The sequence below is a fragment of the Leptonotus elevatus genome, chromosome 17 (genome assembly GCF_054856555.1).
Source record: "Leptonotus elevatus isolate MCC_2025b chromosome 17, RoL_Lele_1.0, whole genome shotgun sequence".
NCBI classification, from domain to species: domain Eukaryota; kingdom Metazoa; phylum Chordata; class Actinopteri; order Syngnathiformes; family Syngnathidae; genus Leptonotus; species Leptonotus elevatus.
The window spans coordinates 18,459,316-18,486,129 of record NC_141255.1 but is presented as its reverse complement, the minus strand read 5'-3'; the positions used below and the strand labels follow the sequence as shown (position 1 = coordinate 18,486,129).

The 26,814-nt window shown below is 41.4% G+C and overlaps 2 protein-coding genes, 1 long non-coding RNA gene and 2 other non-coding genes across 7 annotated transcripts; 1 reads left to right on the top strand and 4 right to left on the bottom strand.

The window, feature by feature from the left end:
• Positions 1–1,467: 1,467 nt before the first annotated feature.
• On the top strand, positions 1,468–13,592 carry LOC147160304 (uncharacterized). Its single transcript, XR_015090458.1, has 3 exons — positions 1,468–1,520; positions 2,780–2,871; positions 13,477–13,592. It is a non-coding gene; the product is annotated as an uncharacterized LOC147160304 (long non-coding RNA).
• slc25a3a (solute carrier family 25 member 3a) lies at positions 3,531–10,655 on the bottom strand. 3 transcript variants are annotated; one of them, XM_086058631.1, is made up of 8 exons: positions 10,498–10,655; positions 9,943–10,109; positions 7,811–7,935; positions 7,278–7,457; positions 6,866–7,047; positions 5,863–6,035; positions 5,231–5,341; positions 3,531–4,266 (listed from the first exon to the last, which is right to left on the bottom strand). In XM_086058631.1, the coding sequence occupies exons 2-8, from the start codon at positions 10,076–10,078 to the stop codon at positions 4,109–4,111; spliced, it is 1,065 nt and encodes a 354-aa protein (XP_085914757.1). In that variant the 5' UTR covers positions 10,079–10,109; positions 10,498–10,655; the 3' UTR covers positions 3,531–4,108. The 3 variants fall into 3 exon arrangements, with proteins under 3 accessions (XP_085914757.1, XP_085914756.1, XP_085914755.1); XM_086058630.1 differs by lacking the exon at positions 7,811–7,935 and adding an exon at positions 9,109–9,233 and having other exon boundaries at positions 10,494–10,651; XM_086058629.1 differs by having other exon boundaries at positions 10,494–10,651.
• On the bottom strand, positions 4,369–4,573 carry LOC147160307 (small nucleolar RNA SNORA53). Its single transcript, XR_015090602.1, has one exon. It is a non-coding gene; the product is annotated as a small nucleolar RNA SNORA53 (small nucleolar RNA).
• Positions 6,093–6,299, bottom strand: LOC147160306 (small nucleolar RNA SNORA53). The gene has a single exon (XR_015090601.1). It is a non-coding gene; the product is annotated as a small nucleolar RNA SNORA53 (small nucleolar RNA).
• Positions 11,031–25,646, bottom strand: tmpoa (thymopoietin a). The gene is made up of 6 exons (XM_086058628.1): positions 25,096–25,646; positions 19,861–19,978; positions 19,485–19,634; positions 18,736–18,845; positions 12,980–13,080; positions 11,031–11,831 (listed from the first exon to the last, which is right to left on the bottom strand). Exons 1-6 carry the CDS (start codon positions 25,342–25,344, stop codon positions 11,432–11,434), a joined length of 1,128 nt encoding a protein of 375 aa, XP_085914754.1. The 5' UTR covers positions 25,345–25,646; the 3' UTR covers positions 11,031–11,431.
• Positions 25,647–26,814: the final 1,168 nt, after the last annotated feature.

Sequence of the window (26,814 nt, the reverse complement as noted above, 5' to 3'; positions counted from 1 at the left end):
AGGGGGAAGTTCTGCCGGAGGTGGGTATTGAAACTCTTTCTGACAGGGGATTGTGCCAGACGTACCCAGCAGACCCTCACAATACGTTTGGGCCTAGGGTGTCCTGGTGCCAAGTACACATCTAGACACCCAAGTCTTTGAACATGGTGTTCGTTATGGACAATCCGTGATGAGCACAGAAGTCCAGTAACGAAACACCACTCGGGTTCTGATTGGGGGGGGGGGGCATGTTCGTCCCAATCACGCCCCTCCAGGTCTCACTGTCATTGCCCACGTGAGCGTTGAAGTCCCCCAGCAGAACCAGGGAGTCCCCAGATGGAGCGCTCTCCAGCACACCCTGCATAAGCACAAACAACAGTCAGGACCCGTCCCCCCACCCGAAGGCGGACGGAGGCTACCCTCTTGTCCACCAGGGTAAATCCCAATGTAGAGGCGCCTAGCCGGGGGGCAATAAGTATGCCCACACCTGCTCAGAGTAGAAGAGAGTCCAGCCCCTCTCGAGAGGATTGGTACCAGAACCCAAACTGTGTGTAGAGCCGAGTCCGACTATATCTAGTCAGAACTTCTCGGCCTCGCACACCAGTTCGGTCTCCTTCCCTGCCAGTGAGGTGACATTCCACGTCCCCAGAGCTAGCTTCAGTAGCCGGGGTTGGACCTCCAAGACCTTTGACTGCCACCCAGCTCGCTGCGCAACAGACCCCTTTGGCCCCTTAGGTGGGAAGGGGGACCCACGTTGCCTTTTCGGGCTGTGCCCAGCCGGGCCCCATGGGTATAGGCCCGGCCACCAGACGCTCGCCTTCAAGCCTGGCTCGAGAGGGGGGCCCCGGTGACCCGCGTCCCGGTTTTAACAGTAGAAGCATGGTCACGCGCCTTAATGGGTCAAAAACATGGTACTGTAAACAAAATAAATATTCAAAAAGAAGTTTGACTTTTTATTGATATTTTTTACCATTTAGTGCACAAACATGCTGTATAAATCATGCAAAACTTTATTGTTGATGAAAATACACTGCGAGTCTGATTTACAGTGTTCCCTCGTTTTTCGCTGGGGTTAGGTTCCAAAAAATACATGAAATCCACGAAGTAGTTATAGCTTTGTTTTACATTTATTATAAATGTTTTAAGGCTGTAATACCCCTCACCACACAGTTTACACACTTTTTTCATCGAGGCATTTACATTTTCTAACATTTCTCTCTTAAACATTCTCAATGTTCAAACCTTCATAAATTTCATAAAATAGGCACATTACTGTAAAAAAAAAAAATGCACGCAAAATTACACTAATAAAATCAGAGAAACAGCGAGGCCGTGAAAAGTGAACCGCGTTATAGCGAGGTAACACTTATTAATGTTTTTTAATAAGCCTTTTTGACCTTATGGAAGTGGCCACCCTACCACGTAGGGGCAGTGTGGGTCCTTACACTGAGATTCACCTACATAAAGAGTAGAAGAAGAAAGTAGTGATCGAGTTTTACTAATAAATTTGTTTTTGTGCTGCGTGGGAAGAACCAATTCGTGTGAGTACCGTTAAGGTGTTTGTCTGTTTATCTTTCTACAGCGTTTGAAGCATTTGAGTGTCGCGAGTAACGTGCTAATTTTCGCTAGCGAGTCAATGGGGTTTTCCATTGTGTATTAGTTTCAAGCTAGCTATGTTAGGGTAATGAGAGCAAACGGAGTGTGCGATATCTGAGTTTTTATAAGTTTAGTTTTACATTCAACTGGAAAGTTACAAATAGCTTGAAACAAGCAACATTGGACTCTTTTTGAGGGAATGTTCACTATCTGCCAAACTGTATTCAGTGTGCTTAAGGAGGATTTAAGTAATTCTTGTGACGTTTTGTGGATCCATACTCAGGATTGTCTACAAATTGAATGCGTTACCCTTATAAAATATGACAGAGTATGGCAAGGTCGTTATAATTTATTTGACTTAAGAACAATCGCAACCAAAATACTAATCGATTGTGTTCCTCAAAAAAAGAAAGGGAGAAAAAGCATTCTAAGTGTGCCAGAGCTATGTGTCACTTAAAATATGCATGTTAATAAAATGGATAAAAGCATTAAATCAGAATTGGAGTGTTAAGTCCAGACTGCCACAAAAGTATCCTTAATGTCTTCTCTACGAATCAACGTTATAGGCTTGTAGTTTTTTGTAATCACAATTTGACAGCTAAAAGCAGTGCACAATATGTGGAAATCATTTTGGAGCTTTGATATTTTCTTCACCAGCATATCGGTGACGCCACCCCACGCAAATGGGCTCCATTTCCCGTGACCCCCCTCGCTGGCAGGCCCGGTTGGGCGCATATTCTTTCCCGCAGCGGCAGCATACAAATGAGGAGCAAATGGATTCTAATGATGGTCGTGTGTGTGTTGCTATGACCCAGGCCAGGCATGCTCCCATTAGATGATGCAGATGCCGCTGTTGTGCAGGCATCTGTCCACATGTCACACATTAGGCGTAAATGGGGCCAAGGGGTGCTTGATAGTTTTAGGAAATATCCCAAGATTGATATTTGTACGCATGCGTGTGTGTCATTCCATATGCTGCCCCCCACTGGTCAGGGAAAAAACGATGTGGGGTGAAGTAAATGATTCAAATTTGTATAGTAGGTCTATGTAGATACATTTTTATTTGAAAAAAATATCTTCTTTAAACAATAAAATATTATTCAATGTGAATGATGTGTTCTATGTACATCAACAAGTTAATATTGTTTAATGAACATGAATTAGTCATACCCGTTTTTCTCAACCCTGGGGGGGGGTCCTGTAGTCCTGTACTGCCACCTGCTGTCGACTGAAATTGACGCTGAAGTGGCCATGAGCTCATCTTGCAAACATCATGTGACCAAATCAAGAAAACAGGTAAGCCATAAAGTCATCTAGTTATGTTGCCTTGTTAACTGAATTTAAAATCAGGCGTTGTACACATTGTTCAAGTTAGTCCAAAATCCATTTTTAGAGGCTGGATTAATCCAAGAAAAACAATAAGTATGTTAATGTGGAAGTTTACTGTATGAAAACGAGTTGTCTTCCCATAGGTATTAGGGTGACAATATTAATATTCCAATCCATTTAACTTTTACAGTAGCTCAACATTTTATTAACTTTTCAGATTTGATGAATTAGTAAGCTTTTATCTTCCCTTTACAGTAGCGTGTGCATATCCTCACTCGCCAGTTTCTTTGGGGAGGGGCAGAGCTTTTCTTACCTCATTTTAAGTCGTCTTCGTTTGTCAAGTGTGGCTGTCGCTTTAAGATTGTGCACTTACACGCGCACCATGAATGAGCCTGACAGATGTTGCAGTTACGAGGTAGCAGTCGCGAGTAAAAAAAAAGTGACAAACTGCACAAAGATCCTTTAAGCCCATAACATTTCTAGGTATAGCAATGTGCTTGCAAGCCTAAATTAAAAGTGCTATAAAGTTCAGGCAAAAAAAGTACATAAAGTCCCATCATAATGTACCCTTTAATTTCATAAATCGTTTGTTGAAAATGCATTGCCCTCATTTAATCAAATCCAAAGCAGTTGCAGTTTATTTATTTCAAGTTCACCAAATTTTACAACTGATTTTAAGTACCATGGCATGCTGTACAATTAAAATATATATATTTTTTTAAATAGCCAGTGTTTGTGTTGTGTTCTGGGTTGAAATAAATAATCAATAAATCTAATCACAAGCTACAAATTCCAACAGCAGTACCGGGGCACATTATCATGACCCGTTTGATATGGGCCTAGCTTTGTGTAATAGTTTGCACTTCTTAACTTGTATACAAGTTAGATTTAAAAAATAAAAATAAACTTTCCCACGTTAGTGTTTTTAATTAGCATTTTCAAATCACAGGAGTGGAATAATATCAGACAAGTGCTGCACAGCAAGGGAATATTCTTTGTCCATCTCTTGGTGAGCAAGGGTTGACAACACCAGCGTCTTTATTAATTTTGTAGGTGAAATATATGATAGTTGCAGCCCCATTCATTGAAACAGCTGGACAGAGCATAAACATAGAAAACTGCTTTTGCGCACTGAATGCAAGTTGGGAAAATGATTTGTCATCTGTTGATTTCCACTCAATATTTTGAGAGGGAGTGGTGCTTATTACTCAACACCAAGCTTCTTCTTTAGGGATTCGGGCATCTCGGGGGGAGGGGGGCGGGGCAGACGGAAGTAGACTTTGACAGAGTCATAGATGAACCACTGCAGTGCCGTCAGGGTACCGATCATGATAATACGGGCAATCAAGCCCTTCCACACACCTGTGCACGACAAAAACAAATCATGTGGATACATTTCAGTTCTGTTGAAGTAAGGGAGCAGTGACATTGATTTTGTTGTGTAACCAACCAATGTCCTGACTAGTTGTCCGTCCACCTGGCTAGCAACACTGACTGATCCCCTGTCCGTAGAGGACAGGATTGCCAGTGGTGCGGTGAAGCCGGGGAACAGGTAGAATGCTCTTACACGCCAATGACTCAAGCACCTCCAACAGTACAGCCAGAAAGCTGCTGAGGGGCTGAACTCAAGAGCACAGCACCCTCTAGAGGCGGCTCTAAGGAGCGTGTAGATCAGTGGTGTCAAACATTCAGGCCCGCAAAAGGAGTTTAATCTGGCCCGCAAAATGATTTTGCAAGATAAAAAAAAAAAATTGTAGTCTGACCAATTAATCAGATGGCCACAACCAACACATAAATTCGTAATTTCACAAGCAATCGTCAGATGAGCAATGTAACTTTTACATGGAATTGCCCTGATGTCATTATTTTACACACCACTTAAAGTTATGGTTTGTTTAAAATAAATAAAACCATAGAGAAACATAAGCGTGTTAAATACGACACAAATTCGATTACTGGTAACATAAACACATACGACAAGGATCAACGTCCTTATAACTTCATTAACTGTGCCACACAATGCATTCTGGGAACAATATATATGCAAAATGGGTAGGATTGAACACATCCGGAACTCATACAAGTGTTGCTGCGTCCATTAGTATTCAAATTTTTTTGGGGAACAATATGAGCCCTGTGATGTAGCGCTAAACCACAAATAGCAAAAATCTGCGTATAATTGATGGCAATTTTTTTTAAGTTATATACCATGATTTTACCGATCACTGGTTGGTAATGCATTTCCCGCCATGTGGCCCTTGAGCTAATATGAGTTGAGACCCCTAGTGTAGATAAAAAAATAAATGCTTCAACCTTTGATACTGACCTTTGGGTCCTAGCTTCTTAAGGACCTGGACAGCGGTGCTTCCCTTCTCCTTGTTCAGCACGGACACCACAGAATCAGCAGGGTGCGACACAATGGCGCAAAACACACCAGCTGGCCACAAAAAAATTAAAATTACTTAAATGACTCCAAATGAACAGTCTTTGTTCTACACCTCTTCTATTTTCAAACAGTCATAACATTATTTTTTCCACTGTCATTAATTGAGAAAATTAACAATTACTGTTGGCTCTAACGGCGTCCAATAAAACAAACTTGCGCAGTAAGCTAGGTGGAAGCGCTGGCCACAAAGACCCTCCCACACCCAACTCACTCATCCAATCACAAATATGACAGCATCCATGTTTCAAGGTTGTGCTCAACAGTAACTGTGTTTTGTTACTTAACAATTGTGAGATTAATAGACAACATCGTTGGAAGTCTTGATTTCAAGGCTAAATGTTAACATTGCATGCCTTCCAAGGCAGTAAACCCAAGTGGTAGAGCAAAATAGTAACCATAGTTGAAAAAAAGAAAGAAAAGAACTTGCCGCCAGTCCCTATATCCCAGGGCCGAGAGCAGGATTCCACTGTAGCTCATTTGTGTTTGCCAACGCTAATTTTTGGCTTGCTTACCGATGTAACCAGCCACAAAGGTGACCACCAGTTGCTCAGATTTGCTGCACTCGCTGCGGGGCTTGGGAACGACGTACTTGTAGAGCATTTCCACCGTACGCTCAAAGCAGGCAAATTTCATCATGGTGTAAGGGATCTGCCTCATCCACAGAGGTACCACGCCCTTGTAGAAACTACAAAGTTAGAGAATAGATCTAGACATGAGACTAACGCAATGTCAAGCAATTACAAGTGTCCGTTCCCCTGGCTCGCAACACTGGTGGGTGATCTCCTGTTTGTTGAGAACAGGCTTGCCAGTGATGCAGGTAAGCTGGAAAACAGGTAGATTGTTCTCACACGCCAATGACTCAAGCACCTCCAACTGTACAGCCAGAAAGCTGCTGAGAGCCTCTGCTCAGAGCAGAGCAACCTCCAGAGGTGGATCTAAGGAACGTGTTGAATGAAAACAATTCTAACGAGCAGCTATAAGGGTTGGGCAATAAATCGAATTAATTCGATACATCGCCATTTTAAAAATCGAATCGTTGACAATCAGCTAAATCGTGAAATCTAATTTTGTTCTGGATTATTTTAAAGATGTTGTTCTTATGTTCTGTTGGATCCAGATGTTTTTGTGAGTTGAAATTTTGCATAAGTGGCAGAATGCTGGATGTGTGCTTTACAAGACATGTCTAGTACAATAGCTACCACCTACTTAATTGTGGCATTAAAGCGCAAACTATGAATGTTAAGTTTATGTTAATACTGATCTAGAATCAGTATACATTATTGTGCCTGAACATTTTGCACAGGAATTATTTTTTGAATAAATGAAACTTTTAAATAAAGGTTTGTTGGGTTTATTAGATTAAAATCATAATTTTACTGAATGACTGCAAATAAATAAATACATTTAAAAAACGAGATTTTATTTTTTGGGCATATCGCCCAGCCCTAGCAGCTAGCTAGTCACCAATGTGACAATTCTCCAAACCAAATGTTAAGAAAAAGATGCGACACTTACGCCCAGATACCCTCCTCAGCGTACATCTTGGGGACGCACTGTCTAAGGGTGTTGGCATAGCCTGGCTGGGTCTGGATACGCACTTTGACAGCCTCCATAGGAGCCAGAGCGATGTCGGCAAAGAACTCTGCGCTAGCTGAGGCAGCAAGGTACAGTGATGTTCTCCACATGTAGGTGTTCTCCTGTTGCAAAAAACAACAGGAAGCAATTAGAGTGCAGGGAAAAAAAGGAGTACAAACTACCAATTTGTTAAAAGCAAGTCATTTTGTCACAAATTCAGGACTGTAAAAAAAAAAACCTCTTAAAAATAGCACTCGAACCATTCAAAATATACCAAACTGAGCAATCTAAAGATGTGCACCAGACGTGAAATTGTAAGAAAGAAAATGTGACTTGAAGACGTTGCACAAACCTCTCCAAGCATGTCACTGTAAAAGCTCTTAAACACTTCATAGAAGCCAAACTTGCAGAGTCCCTGCATGGAGTAGCCGATGAAGGTGGGCGCCCAGCCCTTGGCCAAGCCTCGGACGCCGTCCTCCCTCACTGTCACGGAAAAGCCGTTGCCAATGCTCTTGTACTTGTCGGGGTCCACCTACAAAAAACATAAATACCACAGTATGACACTGTATTTTCTGACAAACTTTTCCCCCTTCTACAATTTGGCCAAGTACTTCCAACTATTTTTAATAGGACTGGTAATTTAGAAGGGAATGTTAAATTTATCAGTAGTGACTTAAACATGTGAATGTAATAGGACTTACGTTTCAAATTTGTCTCTAGCTTCTGGGTTAGGAGTCAATTGGTAAAAGGACAAATTTGAAATTTGGCAGCAGTGGCATTGACACGAGTGCCCTTGAATGTGATGCATCGCAGAGCCGCGAGTTTGTGGAGGATCTTCTGCTTAATGCTTTGATGCCAATTGCAATTTTAGATTTTCATACAAACCTGCAGACGACACTTGACAAGGTCGAGGGGTACTACCGCTGTGTGTGTGAGGCCGCAGCTCAGGATACCCCCAAAGCCGCACAGGGCATAGTACTTTGAGGAGCCAAACTCGCAGCTACATTCCTCTGTGGTAGAAGGGGACAACATACATGCAACATGCAAGGGTCACATGCAACACACGAGAACAAAAAAGTCAATCGACACCAATTCAAAGCCACAGTGGAAGAGTCACAAAGAGATCACAAAATCTTTGAGGACATCCCACCAACTTAATTGGCAATTTTCCACTGCATGGTAGGGGCTTAGCTTTGTATGGAGTCTGTTTTGCTTAGTGAGTAACGACACAAATTTTAGTCAGTCGGATTGATTTTTTTGAGTTGGCGTCTGCTACATTCCACCTGCAAGTGTTTTCATTTTTACCATTTGTGTGTGTGACTGTCAAAAAAAAAAAAAGTCAAGGCACCACTGACTGTACCTGTGCCAATAAAAATGCTTTGAGTTGAGTTGCATTGAGTCAAGTAGGTACCAGGCAGTAGAAAAGGCAAATTTGAATTCATTTTTTAAAATGACTCTTCCATTATATAGCCGTCTCAAACATGCCATCATTTGTTGGAACACCAAAAATCTCACACGTAAATTATTTTAGTATTGCCTTTAATGGACCACAGTGATGTTTTGGAAGTCTACAAGTGTACAATGACAGCTCAAAACATGAACAGTTTGAGACCTAATTAATGCCAAACTGACTGCAAGCAGTCAGTGTGCAAGCAAACAAACAAACAATAAATACACCCACTGAGTGTGATTATGTGCAAACCATCAGTGTAGTCCATAACAATAATCAATTTCACATTTGAACAATTTCTTGAATTATAATGATGCAAAACATAATTATATTCAGCAGCTGGAATACTGACTTTTAAAATCGGTCTTATCTGACAGGTCAGACACTACGTCCCAGGAAAGATCATAAATGCCATCCAAATCTCACATTCAAATTGAGCCATTGGGGGGGGGGTAAATGTTCAGGGACTGCCAAATCAGCGTTGAGGAATAATCCCTCACAATTTAGTCTCCTTGACCTAGCTAGCTAGCCTAAAAGGAAAATGGTTCAAATGGCATCACGTGCTTGCGTCGAGAATCAATGAGTTCAGAGGCATGCAGCCATGTATTGATCACTCCCATATGCATGCCGACTTCACAAGTGGATTGTATACGTTTCTACATGCAAAAAAAAAAAAAAAAAAGGGGGGGGGGGGATGTAGTACAAAATCTGAGACTGAGCCGAAAAGACAGACCTGCATTCTGCATTTGACCAGATCGAGGGGAACGACTGCTGTGTGTGTGGTGCCACAGCTCAGAATCCCCCCAACGCCACACAGGACGAAATACTTCTGAGAGCCAAACGCACAACTGTCCCCCTCTGAGAAAACAGGTTACATTTATATATATATATAAAATAAAAATAAAAAAAATTAGGAGAAAAAAATACATATTCATTATTTAAAAAAACACTGTTGGTCTGAAGCCTCCCTAAATCATGAATCAGTTACAAACTTACTAGCTTGGCATTTAAAATAGACCTGCCAACGCAAAGTTGTCAGAAAACAAAGCAACGTCAAGCTCATTTCACCAAACTTGGTCTCGTACGTCCACTAATAACTGCAGCAGGCTTACCAGCTACATTTGAGCAGAAATAACTGTAAGTACTGATAAGGATATTAAGGCGCTTAACCAAAGTAATATAATAGTTGCTCTAATCCTCCCCCCCAAAAATGGGATATCACTTCTAACAAAAGGCCAGGACAATTTGTTCTGTGGTCACAATTCGTAGATATCGGTCCCACGCCCATTTCAGTTTAACGCATCATAAAAATGTGGACATCGGCGTGTCCTTCCTTGTCCTCCATTAGCGGCTTAGCTTTAGCAAAGGCCCGAATACTTTCTTACGTTGCACCGACTACACTTGTTGAGTTGCATCGCACTTTACATACTAGCAAGCAAAACTGAAAACTTATATAGACGCACGATGATGGAACAATGCGATAAAACCGGTTGGTCAAGCGAGCGATGCTAACGCGAGTCCCGAAGTCGGCCTGCGGGGCAAGAGGGGGATTGTTCGGATTCGTTACCGTCTGCCGTGGAGGCTGCTGCCAGTCGGCGTGTCCTCTGTCCGCTCTGCTGCGATCCGTCCACTTTCTGGAGAGTGAACAGGGGGGCACTGAATGGATTGGCCCGGGCCAGTTGCGTCAAAGTCGAGGGATACATGCTGGTGGTCGTGCCTGTCCGCGGAGCTGCGCTGCAATGAGCAACAAGTTAGCTTTAGCAAGAGAGAGGGAAAAAACGACCCACCCCACTGATCAGCATGCACTAATAAACTCTAAAGGATGACTGGACTGTAACGCTGTTTAATTAAGTTAATCAATGAGGTCCCGCACAAACTGAACCATTGAGCCAGGCGTTAACGTCATTAAATGAAATCTAGCCCCAACAGCCATGCTGTCCTAGCTCTAATGCTAACTTGACCGCTACAAGGTGGAATGGTTGCCCTGTGTCACAGACGGAAACAAACAACGGTGACAAACGGTTTTATGGCGGTGGCATGTCATAACATGTCAATCAAACACTATACGCATGACGGGTATTTAATATACATGATTTTTAAGCGACCAATTTAACTTACTGACGTGCGTTCTTAAGATGGCGTCTCCACTTAGCTGCAAACCCGCGCCTCGAGAGAGCAAGAACGACCTCCCGATAGAGCTTTGTCCTTTCGTGGCGTCACAGGCCGACCTGTGGGAGGGATGATTGGCTTCTTCTACACTGCAGGCTGAATATATGCTCGAGTCCACCCACCGGTACAAGAAAGAATTACACCACTTCGAGCTTTTGTTTTTGTTAAACCATCTGCTTTGTGCTAAAGTAATATCCCCTCTCCGAATCATTAAAAGACAATAATATATTCTAGACTATTATATATTGCAATTTTCTTGATAATTAAAAACAAGAACTAAGGTGGGCGATGTTATCTTCGGGCTTGCTTTGGTTTTCTCCGGGTACTCCGGTTTCCTCCCACATTCCAAAGCTACATCTATAAAATGCACACCAAAGACAGCAGTATGGAGGAGCTACCAAAGATGACAACTATCTCACGTTTAGGCATTGTTCATTTTGAGTAAATTCAATACTGTATTTCAATAATTGTGACATGAATGCACACTTTGGCAGAATGCAATAACACATTTATTAAAGGGAACATTTAAGAAAAATATTTATAAGGCTTAAACTACATTTGGATAATAAGCCTAAAAAGCTGGCTCAAGTACAAAACCTCACTTATCTTCAAGGCTACAACTAATAAGACTTGCACTCAAAAGGCAAGCATAAGAAGGAATCTCATCCACAGTACGTTCAATCACACCATGCAAGTAAAAAATAAAATACAGTATTAGTGAGTCAACATCAGTTATGGTATTTGAGGTTTTTGTTTGAGGAAAAAAGAGAGGAAACAATGTGGACAATGATGGTTTCAGACCACATGGGGGGAAAAAAAAGACTAATGGTGATTCACAGATAAATGTAATGATCAAAACAATCCTCCCTCACTACATTCACCACAAACTATGCTTTGCTGCCACTGGCCTCCTCGGAGTAAGCTGGTGCGAATGGGTTGTGTCCATTGGATTCCATGGCTTGGTAAATTAGGAATACGAAAGCAGCCACGAGTGCCAGCCCGATCCCCTTTTTCCACAAAGACAAGCCTGGGCGCACCACAGTGGTTGGGCCAGTAGGGGGAGGTGCAGACACAAGCATGGATGTGCTTGTGCTGGACAAGGCTTTAGAGGAGGAGGAGTTTGGCAAGATGTTGCCTCTGTTGATAAGGCGGCTCTCTGTGTAGGAAGTAGAGCTGGAGCTGCTGATAGTTTTGGTAGAGAATTGAGGAGAGCTTTCAACATTCCAGAGATCGCTGGAGAGGACTGGCCGCCCGGCGGCACCTCGGATTGGTCGTCTACAAGTGGCCCTAAAAAAAAGAAAAGACTTCTGGTTCATGTCTGTTGACGACAACTTGCAGCTATTACTAAACAGACACAAATGCTTTAAATTAAATGCAATCAAATATTGTGATAATAAGACAGCCACAGTTCCAAGCAGAAAAAAATACTGCAATAAATTGATTGAAACCAAACTTTTCAAATGAATGCTTACATTTTAATCTGGCCGTAACCTTTTAGAAGTCAGACACCAAACTGAGAACCAAAGTTATCTGCATGTACTATTAACTTTCAATCAATCAATCATTTATACAGCACTTTTCATACAAAAAAAATGCAACTCAAAGTGCTTTACAAAGTTTAAAAACAAATCCCCAACCCTCCCCAAAAACAAAATGCATAAACAAACATTCAACGAACACGGGAGAGCTGGCTTTCTGTGCATGCTCTATCCTCTGTGGTTAATAGTCAAAAACAGGAGCGAGCGTGTGAGATGGGGTGTGTTTGGACACTAAAGGATTAATTCATGTCGCATCACATTAAATCATTACATCATAATTTTGAGTATTGATGTGAAAAGGTATGACTTAAGTTCAAGTTTTAAAATGACCAGATGAGGCAAATCTGCTTAACAGTGTATCAAATTGATATCCTTTTTAAAACCACCAAAACTGATTTTGTTTCTATTTTTTTTTTACTATTGAACAAAAGTGTAGAAATAACGTTTGTATTATTTTGCTAATGTATGCCAAAGAAATACATTTTGCCTAACAGTCTTTAACTGTGCCACATGAATGAAAAATAGTGAATACAAGTGTGAAGACCATCCACGTTCAAATAATTAAACGTAACTTTTTTTTTTCTCATCTAAAATACCGATAACAGACCATATGCACAGCAACATTTAGAGTGGAGTTAATTTATTTAAAAAAAAAAAAAGGGAGCTTGACCAATATGAATTTCAAACAGCATATAATCTATTTCAATGTAAATTCAGTGGAAAATCTCAGATTTGATTTGGTAAAATGGGGAAGTCTTAAAGGCAACTTCGTGTGATGTTGACATGATGAGTTATAATTACCGTGTAGTTTACTTTTCTGACAACTAGGCAAGCTAAAAATCTTATGATGTGGTTTCCATGGCATTTTGAATCTATTTCTAATTACTTTGTACTTACATGATTCTTGTGGGACTGTCAACATCATTGGCAAACAGCTCTTTAAGAACATCGTTGTTGTTCACTTTGGGAGTTTGGTCACTGGCTGCTATCTTCTCCACCTAAAGAGACAATGTCCCATTCATTTATGTTGGTGAACAGAGGTCAGCAACCTGATGAACTTTAAGCATAATTTCCACACTAAAGTCACAAATCACAGCGAGTGCATGGCTGAACTAACAAATTACCCCAAATATTTGGATACATCACCGGGTGTCCACTACAAAAAAAAAAAACCCTGCTCCAACCACCATGTTCAGCTTTGTGCTTAAAGTTGAACTGGATGTGGCTTCCACAACCTCGTAAAACAAGCTCTACTCTCGAGATGCCAGTCTGGGACTGCACACCTGTGTCACTGATATGTCCTTGAGCAACGAGGTCGCGCTACTGTGCTTCTTTACGGGGCTGCTTTTGGAAAGGAAGCGTGTGATTTTCTGCCATCTCCTTTTACGCTGCAGGCCATCTGGAGACCCACACTCCTGCTGAAAAACGTTTGTCAGGTTGAACCACCCAGCTGCCAGACAACTGTCCCGACAGCCAACCAACAGCTGTGTGTGAACAAACACCATTTCATATATTCACCATAAGTAACCACGTGCGAGTACCTTCACCACCCCCAAACAGACACTCTTAGCTTTACATGTCACGTTAGGTGAAAATGTAATGCAGAGGAAAGTAATGGTGCCATCACAGTTGTCAAAGTTTAAATGTTCCCCTGCAGTCCCACCGCCAACCTTGGATTCAAACCACTCAGACACCGACCAATGGGACTCCTCATTCCTAATCGGTGAAATATCGCACGTAGGCCAAAAAGTAACAGGATCCGTTTTTGTTTGGCAAACCCGAGGGGAGAAAGGCTTGGATTGCTTGGCAGCTGGCAGAGGGATTTGTTCCTCAGGCCAGCTCTTCTGCTTGAAGAAAGCAGATCGTACCACCATGTTAGATAAGAAGATGGAAGCACAAACAGTCAAATGGGAGTTCAACACACCCTAACTGCTGGTGTCAAAGATGTGAAACCCTTTCTTTTTGGCTCAGGAACCTATAACACCATCATAAATTGGGAGGGTAATTAAAAACTGGTTGTGGGGTGCACTGTCGGCAAATTGGACTTTGTGCAGTGATCACATTGAATGTTAAAATGAGCATAAATACGTTCTTGTAGAAAAACAAAGCTGGCCTCAAGCAGAGCTGTGTTGAGAAGATCCTTGGTTTCCACTCATTTATGTTGGAACTAAATGGGTTTCAAACACGGTGGTTCGACAACATTTTTTACACATACAAATGAAACTGGTTGGGTCCAGTACCTCCAACAAGATTAAGAACCAATGGCGTAATTATTATAGCTCATGGGGGCAGGTATGTTGAGGTATTTTCACCACCGTGAGGGTGCAAATTCATGATAAGAATGTTATGAATCATGCATATTCATCAATTCCAGCACAGCCAAATGACGGTGTGACAGTCTTGTGGATGCACAAATGTCTGTGGCAAAAAGCTTCTTTCAGATTCCAAATATTGTATAATGAAATTTCCACAGAAGCAAAATGTAGCCATGAAGAGGCTTGAAATAGGGCACTTAGTGGACAGATTCAACTTGGATCAAAGATCAACGTTGGCTTTCAAGCCTGCTGGTTCGAGAGCAAGCAGAAGACGCAAGCAAACATTTTTAACACGCTGTCCTGACTATTCTTACTCTTCGAAAAAATAACGATGTCAAGGACAGGCAGGTACAAGTGCAGTGAGGAGGGATCAAAGTAAGGTCATGAGATTTAAAGTGGAAGTCAACCTTAAACATTTCTTGACAATAATATGTTATATGTGACCTCTCTAGTCTAAACATGACATTCTGATGAATATTACATTAGTGGAATATGAGTTATGAAGCAAAATCCAGCCATTTTTTATCCATCTCAGGGGGTGGCTATTTTGCCACTTGCTGTCGACTGAAGATGACATCAAAGATGCTCAGGGCTCAACAACCAATCACAGCTAACCAGTTTTCTGAAGCTGTGCTGTGATTGGTTGTTACCTGAGACCTGAGCAACATTGATGTCATCTTTAGTCCACAGCAAGTGGCAAAATGGCCACTCCCTGAGATGGATAAAATCGGCTGTATTTTGCTGCTTAACTCATATTCCATTAACACAATATTAATCAGAATACCATATTTAGACGAGTGGGGCTGCATAGAACATATAGTCAAAAACAACTTTTTGGGGGGTTGACTTCCCCCTTTAAGTTGCGTACGGTGTAAAAGGCAGACCAAGTCAACTGATTTGGAAGTGCTGATCGTAAGCTTGGTAGCTTCAGCCAACAAATGCTGATGGTAAAAGGCTACAACAAGTTTCTCTCTCCACTATCTGTCAGCCATCACAGTTTCAGGTTAGCAGGCAATGCTCTGGCGCTTTGATGTCCCTTTTTCTCAAAAGCACAGAATGATTTAGCCCAACATGGTATAATGAAAACGTCTGGTTCAGAATGAAGAAAGAAAAACAAAAGCTTAAATATGTTGCATCCAACATTCAAATTTTTGTTTGAATAAAATAAAAAAAACATGTATGAGCAGAAGTTGCCCAGACAAAATTAGAAGAATGAAAAAAAAAAGGGCCTTTCTGCATAATGAAACATGGTCAACCCCTGAAAAATAAGACATCGAGAGCAGACAGAGTCATAAGGAAAAGTCGGCTGTGAAAAGAATCTGGTATGCCGTGGAAACGGCTAATCCACATCATGTGCTTTCTGTCTGACATACAGCATGTTGCTAAAAGAGATTTGAGAAAGAACACGGTGGCTCACTCTTCACTGTCTGGGAGTGCCCACACTACTCAAGCATAAAACAAACAAACAATTATTTTGCAGTGTGAGGATAAATTCTAATATAACCCAGCTGTGTCATTTATGGTATGTTCTTCAGCCACACCACAGTACAGACAAAATATTATTTACTACTATATCTTTCATTTTTTGAATGTTATAAGATAACATGCACATTTATTTATCACACAGTGGATAAATTCACAGCATTACCAGCAGCAATACACATCATCACATATATATTAATAATATGTATCACAAAAAATACTTATGTAGCCTATAGTTAAATAAAAACAGAGAAACACAGTAGTGCAAATAGATGGCATCGTCATCACATTTGTTAAATTTGAAATTAAAACATCACATCACATCACATCACATCAATGTGAATGCTTTGTCACCATTCTCTTGTTGCCTATCACCTCTACCGTCTCGAGACTGGAGCCCAGAACAGAGCCCGCCTTCTTCACCAATTTGTTCAGTCTCTTCCTCGCCGCAGTTGAGATGCTGCTGCTCCAGCAGACCACACCATAAAAAAAGACTGAGGCCACCACAGAGTCATAGAAGGTTCTTAAGTCCTTGACCTCAGTCTACATAGCAGGTGTAGTCTACTCAGTCCCTTTTAGTAAGGAGCCTGAGTGTTGTCAGTTCAGTCCAGGTTCCTATTAAGGTGAACACCCAAGTACTTGTAAGAGTCCACAATCTCAATGTCTATTCCCTGGATGTTCACCGGAAGGGGGTGGGTTATAATTACCTTTAGTCAAGTGAAAATCCACCACCAGCTCCTTAGTTTTTCCTGCATTAATCTGGAGGCGATTTTCCTCACACCAGGCCATAAAGTTTTTGTTCAGTTCTCGGTACTCTGTCTCATCTCCATTGTTGATGAGACCAACGATGGCGGAGTCGTCCGAGAACTTTTGCAGGTGACAGTTCGTCGTGTGGTGTGAGAAGTCGGCTGTGTAAATGGTGAACAGTAGAGGTGCTAGAAAAGTCCCTTGAGGTGCCCCCGTACTGCAGATCACCGTATTAGACAAACAGCCGCTCGTCTTCACATAATGCGGCCTATTGGTGAGAAAGTCCAGAACCCATATTGGTAGCTGGTGGCAAAACCCCTTGAGCTCCAGTTTGTCCCTTAGGAGATCTAGCATTGGAGAAATCCTAGACATGATTCTCACAGTACTTCCGGGCCTCTCCAGATGGGAAAGGGATCTCTGGACGAGAAAGATGACGGCGTCTTCAACTTGCAAATTGTCGTGGGTCTGCCAATGTACTCACTAGGGGGTGCAGGTGGTGGAGGACCAGTCTCTCCAGGGTCTTTGCCAGGTGGGATGTCACGGCTACTGGTTGTTAGTGGTTGAAGTCACTAGGCCGAGATGACTTACCACGCAAGATGTCTTCCACAGCAGTGGCACATTTTTCAGCCTCAAGCTCATGTTGAAAAGATTCTCCCTCTTTTGAGCTCCGCGAGGACATCATGTTTGTAGCCAATTAGCTTCCCTGAGCTACAGAAGCCTAACAACTGCTCGCATGTGTAGGTTCGCCGGCTGGGTACTGGTCCAGTACACATGTTGACATTCAAGTGCTACTACTACTACTACTACTACTAAACTACAAGATTAAAAAAACAGTTAAATAAAGCAATGTAACATACAACAAACACAACGAAGCTGCTGTTACACACTGCTGCAGTGTCATCACTTTTTCCATCTTTAAGGAATATTCACTTATGGCAATTGTTCCACAAGAATGTTTGATGTAGAGAGATACTTACTCTATATCGATTAGTAATAGTAATTAGTCTAATTCCATATCCCGTTTAAAAATATATCGATATAATTTTTATATCGTTGTATTGCCCAGCCCTAAACTAAACCACAGAAAATATGAATCAACAATTCAAGGTGATAAGTCCCTCTTATCTTTTATTCTAATTGAATTGTCTATCAGAAGACTGAAGGAGTTGCCAGACTGAGCATAATGCGGATATCTACACATGTCATGATGAGGAGCAGCGTCTCTACCAAGTCCTGTCTGGACAAGCAAGATTTTGATCTATTTCTCAGAGGGTAAAGCAAAGATTCCTTTTGGAGAAAACGTTGACACTGTTTGTATTATACTATAATATACTACATTATACAAGTCTCAATACAAAGTGCTCAAATGCACAAATGTTCCACCAGACCCATGTCAACCGATTTTTGGAAGTGCTGATTGTAAAGTTAGAGTTAAAAGTGAAAGTACCACTGATTGTCACACCCACCTAAGTGGGACGAAATTCATTCTCCGCATTTGACCCATCCCCAGAGGGAGCGGTGAGCAGCAGCAGGGGCCGCGCCCGGGAATCATTTTGGTGATCTAACCCCCCAATTCCAACCCTTAATACTGATTATCAAGCAGGGAGGCAAATGGGTCCCATTTTTATAGTCTTTGGTATGACCCGGCCAGGGATTGAACCCATAACCTCCCAGTCTCAGGGCGGACACTCCAACACTAGGCTACTGAGTTGGTAAGTTTGGTAGCTTCAGCCAGCAAATGCTGATGGTCAAAATAAATGAAGGCATCGACATGTGTGTCATCCGCAAAAGACAGACGAGAGCCAAAGGCCGCCAAACCACCCCTGTATTAGGTCTGTAACCATTTACTGTTTATAAATAAAGCGTGCGTAAATATCAAGCGGTTCGTATTTATCATCTCTAAGAGTCGTAATTGTTTTGAAGCTTCTCACATCAAGAATGCAAACCAACGCTAACAGTAAAACTACCCCATCAGAGCCTGTAGAACAATGAAAGCAAAAGCTCGGAAAATTAGACAGTAACAATATACAAACCAATGTGGCCTGAAATGAGAGCAGCTTTGACAGAAATCCGTCAATTAGATAAAGAAATAACCAGTAAGCTACTTACAGTCTTGTGCTGGCCGCTGTGAGTGCGAGTAGTGACTGGCAGCTTCACTCTGCTCCGAACTGGCATCTCCACCACTGGAACGGGCTCAGGCTCCAGTTCTGCTGTGACATCTAAAAACAGACACACAGTCTATTTGGATACAAAACTTCACCTCGGTCAAGAGTCAGTATATGAAACGAAGCTCTTAGCACAATGAAAAGCAGCCACCATTTCAATCAATCTCTCTCTCTCTATGACAGTTGAGGAATGCGTCTGCAAATCACTTTGCAAAACTCAACGGTGCCATCATTTTGTGCCTTTGGGAGGAGTCTTTGGAAATAGTGGTGCCTTGAGATGAGTTTAATTTGTCCCATGACACAAGTCGTGATTCAAATTACTTTTGATTGATATTTGCATTGCGTATATGCACATGTACTGGATTTATCTTCATTTTCTTTTGTGAAAAGAAAAAACTGCTTTAATTCCCAGCAGGAATGCTTTCTTAATGACAGCAATGATGACAAACACTTTTGTGACATTAACAGGCTCGTGATGTGACTTAATTTTTATCTCATTATTCTTAGCATGCTTGAGATAAAGCAGCTCACCGTAGCGGTTGGGACAATGACCAATAAAGAACAAATCAGCACAGGTGCAAAAACAGCCATGGCCAGTCAGAACGGTCGAGAAAAAGTACTGAACCTAGTGTGCAAATGTCAGCATGGGTCAATTGTTTGCCACATCATCAGCTAATGAAGAAAACTGCTTACCGTCCTCCTTGTCGCTGTAGAGATCCGATTCAGAGTTGCCATTGTGGTTAACTTGGATCTCTGTGACCACGATCTTTGTTATGGTGGCCTGTGCAGGGCCGTCATCAAGTAGCTTCTGCAGCTTCTTTTCATACACTTTACGCGTTGACGCTGCAAAGGTAAAGTGGGATGACAAAAAAAACGATAAAGAAATTGATCAACGCAATTCATAATGTTGAATGTTCTTAAATGTTAAGAATTATTATTAATACTCAAACTTATATTATAGTACAAAAACAAAACTGCTTTCTAACTGCTAAGTACAGTAAGTCACACAATCGTTGCAGTGTGTGATGCCATTTGGGGGGAGCTCGCCATTGGTGAAATGTGGACTCACCCACAATTGGGCCAGCATCGATTCCATGTTTGAGCAGCTCGTCCCTTAGGTAGTCATCAGTCAGGGCGGTCACGTCCAACTCGTCTGGCCAAATCTTGTCCGTTTTCCTGGGTGCTTTCTGTGAAGAAAACACGAGTGTGGTTTAGCATTCAAGCTAGAAGCAACTTGGTTCTTCCTGTCACCATGTGGATGTTAAGCATAGGACAGTTCCATTTGTCTTCCTTGTGGCATTGAAATTTAACTTTTAAACAGGCATGAACAAAATTAGATGAACTGCTTCTTCTGTCCACAAACTGTTCAGAAAGTGTAGGGATACTCCAAGTTTCAGATTGTTCCCTCCTCCAACACACCTGATTCAAATTCAATATCAAAATCAGGCTTCTGCACAGCTTTGCTTTCTGATGAGCTGATCCTTCTTGGAGAAGCGAAACATCTAAATCCTGCAGGGCTCTGGCCCTCAAAGAATGGAATTGCTCACCCAGGCACTAAAGCATTTTAAAAAAGTTCACTCTCTGAGACATGTTTTCAAGCGCCAAAATGGTCAACCCATAACACACCAAGAGGGGTTAGAGTTTATAAACAAGCTGAAGAATGTTAAATTTGCACTTCATTTCCTTAAGAATGTTGGCCTCACGTTTCCATCGAGCTACACTCTTCTACCCCTCCCCATTCTCTCGCTACTTCTCTGCGTCGATGCGGTTGTGAAGTACGCTATGTTAAAAAACAGACAAACTGCTTTCAAGCCACCTTCACGAGAAATCAGTGCAGAGGGTTAACACGAGAAGCCAGCATTGTCGTGTCCCTTCAGGAGGTGCACATTCACACAGCTGTTCCATTAATCAGATGTATCAGATTACAACTGCAGTGTGTCTCGGGTGTTAAACTTTACTTTACTCACTTGGTTTGTTTTGCTCTGCCTGACGCTCTTGCGCTTTCTTTATAGTGTGCCCCATTGACATCTGATGGATAAGCCGCACCTTTGTATTAGGGCTGGGTAATAAATCGAATTAATTCGGTACATCGCCATTTTAAAAATAGAATCGTTGACAATCAGCTAAATCGTGAAATAAAATTTTGTTCTGGATTATTTAAAGCTGTTGTTCTTATGTTCTGTTAGATCCAGATGTTTTTGTGAGTTGAAATTTTGCATAAGTGGCAGAATGCTGGTGGGTGGTTTACAAGACTTGTCTAGTACAATAGCTACCCACCTACTTAATTGTGGCATTTAAGCACAAACAATGAATGTTAAGTTTATGTTAATACTGATCTAGAATCAGTATACATTATTGTGTCTGAACATTTTGCACAGGAATTATTTTTGAATAAATGAAATCTTTAAATAAATGTTTGCTGGGTTTATTAGATTAAAAGCGAGTAAAATCGTAATTGTCCCAAATGACTGCGAAAATTGAGATTTTATTTTTTGGGCCATATCGCCCAGCCCTACTTTGTATTAGCCGCAGGGTCGAATGCAAGTGAAAAAAGTAGCGACTTATAGTCCATTACTGTACATGTTTTTTTCCTGTACTGTAACGGAATAGTTACGTTTTATTTTTTATAAATCTAATTACGTAACAGCGGTACATGTATTCCATTACTCCCCGAGCCTACATATAATATATTATTGTCAAGAAATGTTTATGGTCAACTTCCACTTTAAAACAGAATAACTGTGGATGGCCTAAATTGTATTAATTTTTTGTCGTCATTCAACTACAAGTCAGTAAACCATCAGAAGAATCCCAGCAACTTGCGTTCAATTTGTCAGTTTAATACCTGCAGCACTCGACATTATGTAATGAATGTGAGAGGCAAACCTCAGGAGGTTTTTTTCCAATACAGGTGCTCGTCAAAAAATTAGAATATCCTCAAAAAAATTCTGTAATTCCATTCAAAAAGTCAAACTTTTATAGATTATAGATTCAGGGTCCACAATTTAAGTAACTTCAAGTATTTATTTGTTTATTTTTACATTATTTGGGCTTCCAGCTCATAAAACCCATGAAAACATGTCAAAAATTTTGAATAATGCGAAGAAATCACCATGCATACATGCTTCCCAGTCTTTTGCATGAAAAATAAAGATGGATGGACATCCTATTTTTGTAGGTTTTATGAGCTGGAAGCCCAAATAATGTAAAAATAAACAAATAAATACTAGTTGAAATCACTTAAATTGTGGGCCGTGAATCTCTAATCTATGAAAGTTTGACATTCTACTTTGTGAGGATATTCTAATTTTTTGACGAGCACCTGTATTCTGGCATTTACTGGGGGCGGGCACAGCTTGATTTGCACTCCAGCCAAGTGTTTTGCAATCACAACAGTTTGGCTGAGTAGAGCGGGAAAAGAGAAAAGCAGAACTATCCCATGTTCCCTCCCATGGCAGACCACGCCCTCGCTTTCAAAAACATAACTTAAGCATTAGGGCATAGCTGGACTTGAGCCCGCAAACTCTATGGAGTAAAGTTTACGCAAACGCCATCAGATTTTCCTTGACAATAGCACATTACAGCCTGGATGAGGTAACATGAAGCAAAGAGTGGAAAATTCTTCATTTCATTTTTATATTTCGTGACAGAGGACCAAGGAGGTTGCAAATAAAAAAAATAGATTTAGTTATTGACTTCAAACATAACAAACCACTTGTCTTCCACGGGTGCCCTTATGAGCGGGGAAAGGCATTCACGCATGACAATCTGTGCAGGTTTCGTTACTATGTGAAGAATGCGAGGAATGAATTTTTGTACACAGTATTTACACCTCAAGATCCTCAGATACCGGCAGGCTCCTATAATCACTCAAACACACGTGTCAAGTAAGACATGATGGATAACGCAGCAGCAAAGGGCTTAGTTATGGAGAAGTGCCGTCCATACTTTATGGTCCATATGGGCTGCAATCTAGGTGCTACATTTAGCCTAAAGCATTTCCTCCATAAAACAACGTAGGTGAAACGAGAGCAAACACACAAGCATGTTTAGGATGTCATCTAAAATATCTTTGTAACAAGAACAACATGACTCGTTGCGTCGATATTCACTGTAAAAAGTTTAATATAATTTTTATATTGCAACATACATATACACACACATATATATATATATATACATATATATATATATATATATATATATATATATATATATATATATACATATACATATACATATACATATACATATACATATACATATACATATACATATACATATACATATATATATATATATATATATATATATATATATATATATATATATATATATATATACATATACATATACATATACATATACATATACATATATATATATATATATATATATATATATATATATACATATACATATACATATACATATACATATACATATACATATATATATATATATATATATATATATATATATATATACATATACATATACATATATATATATATATATATATATATATACATATATATATATATATATATATATATATGGTTTACCACCTGTACACACAGATGTCTTTCCAAACATTAACCACGCTGCGAAAAGAACAAGCAACCCCACACAGGCAGCCAAAATAAGGCATGTAGTATAACATGTAATTTCACACTCATAGTTCATTCAATCATCATGTCAAGTGGCTCCCCAAACAAGACAAGACACATCTGCCAGGGACGGACGGAGTACCAACAGTGTTATTTATAATGATATTAGGATTTGATTCATAATGTGGCAAGGAAAGTTACCTAAAAAAAACAACTAAACTTGCACTTCATCAACATAAGTTTACAGACACCTAGATGTGATCTCTGGACAGCACGTCCAGTTTGCAAAAGTCTGCTCAGTTGGATTTAGAAGTCACGCCAGCCGCTGCTTCCAACTGAAGAATGAAGGCGGTTGTGTGACCGGGGATTATTTCAGAGGAATGTTGCCAATTTCCACCCAACACAAAACTACTCAGTGTATTTTACCAACTCCAAATATATCAAACAGTAGTGGTTGTGTCCATACTAGTGTGTTTACTGTTTTTCCACATTGGACAATGTAAATTTGTATCACTTTTTTTTGAAGAAACGTGTTTCCCTCACGGATCAATAAAGTATCTTTCAAAACATCATCACTTGGAAGTTGGAACCTTCCAAGCCTTTGTGAGATTGCAAGTGTCGTGAGAGGGAAATACATTGCAGATCTGGAATACGCTTCCAATCTTCCGATACTTGAGGGGGAAAAAGCACTCCTGCTGCTTCATAGGGATCAGTAATATCCAGCCTGTCAATCTTGTACATCTCATTACGTCAGTGTGAGATGTGAATTTACTTGGACAATGGACAGAATGTTGTAAATGCTACATTTATAGCTGCTCTCCATTGTTAAGTCCTTGGTGTGACACTGCTACCATCCTGCCAATGTGGAGGCGTATTCATGAATAGTCAAGTGACGTCCGGCGACCGACGAACAGTCATTTCCTCGTCGACAAACGACAAATAGTAATCGCTGGATGTCAGCCGGTAGATGTGCCGTTTGTTGTAAGTGTGCACTCCCCTTCGACGGATACGTTTTGCAGATTGTTCGTTGCGTCCTGACTGAACTAAAAATTCCAACATTCTTCTGTAACTTCCATGTATGATTAGTTATAACATAACATATGCCATGCAGGCGCAATATACAACCTAATGGAAACAGAATATTGTAGGTACCAAAGATTTTATAGGGGGGCTTGTATCCCGTATCCCGTGTCCCCTCCCCAGTACCATCTGCAGCCATGCCTGCTGATAAACTTGGTGAAGGAAGAATCTTTAGCAGATGTATTGTGTTGCCTCTTATCAGCTGTTTAGTGCCGTGTTTAAAACTGTGGGGGAAGCTCATGGAAGCATCCAGAGGGTCATGACAGCTGGCATGAAATTTAAGCCCATCAACAAATGTGGCATTTAGACTAGAGTGAATTTGCATAGCACAAAATTACCAAACGTCAAATGTTTAACCCAAATTTGGACACAAGCATGCACGTCATACTTGCTCCATATGGTGGTACAGCACGTGTCTTTTGAATTTCATTAATTGAAGGGATAACATTAAAACAGCTGAAACGTTCTACTTTCGTTTTCCCAAGCTAACTTTGGATTCTGTTCCAAATGTGAATTCCCTTTTCCCGCATCTCCAACATAATGAACAATTTAAGATGCAGCATTATTATATTTCAATGAGTTTTCTTGGCTCGAACTTGAGCTAAAGTACTTACTTTGCCGGAGGAGCGGCTTCTGCTGTAGACCACAGGCGGGGGCAGCTCCTCGTCACTCGAGAAGGCGTCCAATGTCGTCGTGGCGGCGGCGTCATGCTTCTTGTTTTGCGCGGTCAAATTCTCTAGATAAAGCTGAACGTACACGTCTTTATTGTGGTTGCCGCTCGGGAGCTCCACATTGTGCGCCAGCAACTCGCTTTTCAGCTTGTCCTTGGTGAGCTGCGACGGGTCGTCCATGTATTCCGGCATGTCGGCGTGCGAAGACGGGGGAAAGGGTTCCAGCAACCGACGACGTGAACTGGCTCGGGAGGGGAAGAAAAAAACAAAACACAGCAGGAGCGGTTGGTGGTAAATTGCGAATAGAGCAGCTAACTGGCGCCTCTTACTGGAATGATTCCGCAAAGCAGAATCTTCGCTCTAGCTGTTCAACTATGCACAATGCGTCACAGGGTGAGAAAAAGGACTTGGAAGTTGCGGCTTCTTCCAGGATGCAGCTTGTAGCTCGCGGACTGTGCAAACGGAAGCAAGTCCTGCTGGCTAAGAGCGGGAGGAAGCCGCTCCCACTTGCTGAAATGAGGCCGACAGGGCGTGACTTTAGTCTGTGATATGTGATTGGCCCTAGTGCAACTAGTGGCCTGTGTGTGCTTTATGATTGTAAAAAATAAATAAGAGGGGGGGGGGGGGGGGGGTCGTTTTTCGTGCAAAGTGCTTATTGGCAGCATATGCCTTTTTAAGGTGGTTTCAGTTGTCAATTATGCAGAAATTCACTATTCGTGGACCGACCTGGCCTAATCCCTCACGATAACCACTGTACTTGTCTCTTAAAATGATCGATTGACAATTTCGAACATCCGGGTATTTCAGATATTTCCGCAATGCAATGCAAATGGCATTGCAAAACAGCCTTACAAATTCCCATGCTTAGAATTTGCTGTTGTAAACAGCAGCAAAATAGTTTTTGACGAAAATCTGTCAGTAGCTGTTTATATTTCTCGGAATAGATCCAAGTTTTGTGTGGTATTGAATGGGCCCGAAATTTTACATTAGCAGCACCCAAATGTTTCACTAGATGGCAGTAAGACCCTGCAGTAGCATGCATTCAAAATGTGAGCGCTGTAATTTATTTTAATTCTATTTTACTGTCCTACATGGTATTTGTAAGAAATTACACACCTTTAACAAGCTGGTCACTCAGATTAAATGTAAGAATCAATGAATGAAAATACTGCATTTTCAATACTAATTATATTTTTACATACAGTAATATGTGTATGTATGTGTGACATTTTTAAGAAGGTAGAAGTTTCAATTACGGAATTAAGAAGTCCAGTTTGCCCCCATCTCCCCTTCTGCCCCCGGTGTTCCGTCCCTCCACGCGTCGGGGGGGGGGGCTCTCCGCTCCGCTGTCCGGCCCCTCTTCGGCGCCGATGCCTGGGTTGGGTTGGGGGTGCAGGCCGTGTTGGGGTGGGGGGCGCTCCTGCTCCTGGATTTGCCCTCCGGCCGGTGGCCCTGGCAGGGCCCGTGGGTCGTCCTTTGGCGCTGCCGCGGCCTGGGGGGCCCTGAGGTGTTGCGCTTGCTCTGTCCTGGCAGGGGTCGACGGCTCCCCTCTTTGGTGGAGATTTTCATGCATGCCAGATCCACCACACTAGCATCTATCAAAACTTAGACACAATCTGCTTCTTCCTCAGGTCATTGAATCTGTGGAGGCTGGTGTCTGTG

What these genes read in the sequence shown, in the direction of transcription:
- slc25a3a (XM_086058631.1), bottom strand. Translation starts at nt 10,078, where the DNA reads ATGTATCCCTCGACTTTGACGCAACTGGCCCGGGCCAATCCATTCAGT. An exon ending in AGCAGCCTCCACGGCAGACG is followed by an intron (nt 7,936 to 9,942) that starts GTAACGAATCCG and finishes CTTCTACCACAG; the next exon opens with AGGAATGTAGCTGCGAGTTT. An exon ending in GCTGAGGAGGGTATCTGGGC is followed by an intron (nt 6,036 to 6,865) that starts GTAAGTGTCGCA and finishes CTAACTTTGTAG; the next exon opens with TTTCTACAAGGGCGTGGTAC.
- tmpoa (XM_086058628.1), bottom strand. Translation starts at nt 25,344, where the DNA reads ATGCCGGAATACATGGACGACCCGTCGCAGCTCACCAAGGACAAGCTG. An exon ending in CTACAGCGACAAGGAGGACG is followed by an intron (nt 18,846 to 19,484) that starts GTAAGCAGTTTT and finishes GTCTGTTTTTAG; the next exon opens with ATGTCACAGCAGAACTGGAG. An exon ending in GACAGTCCCACAAGAATCAT is followed by an intron (nt 11,832 to 12,979) that starts GTAAGTACAAAG and finishes TCTTTTTTTTAG; the next exon opens with GGCCACTTGTAGACGACCAA.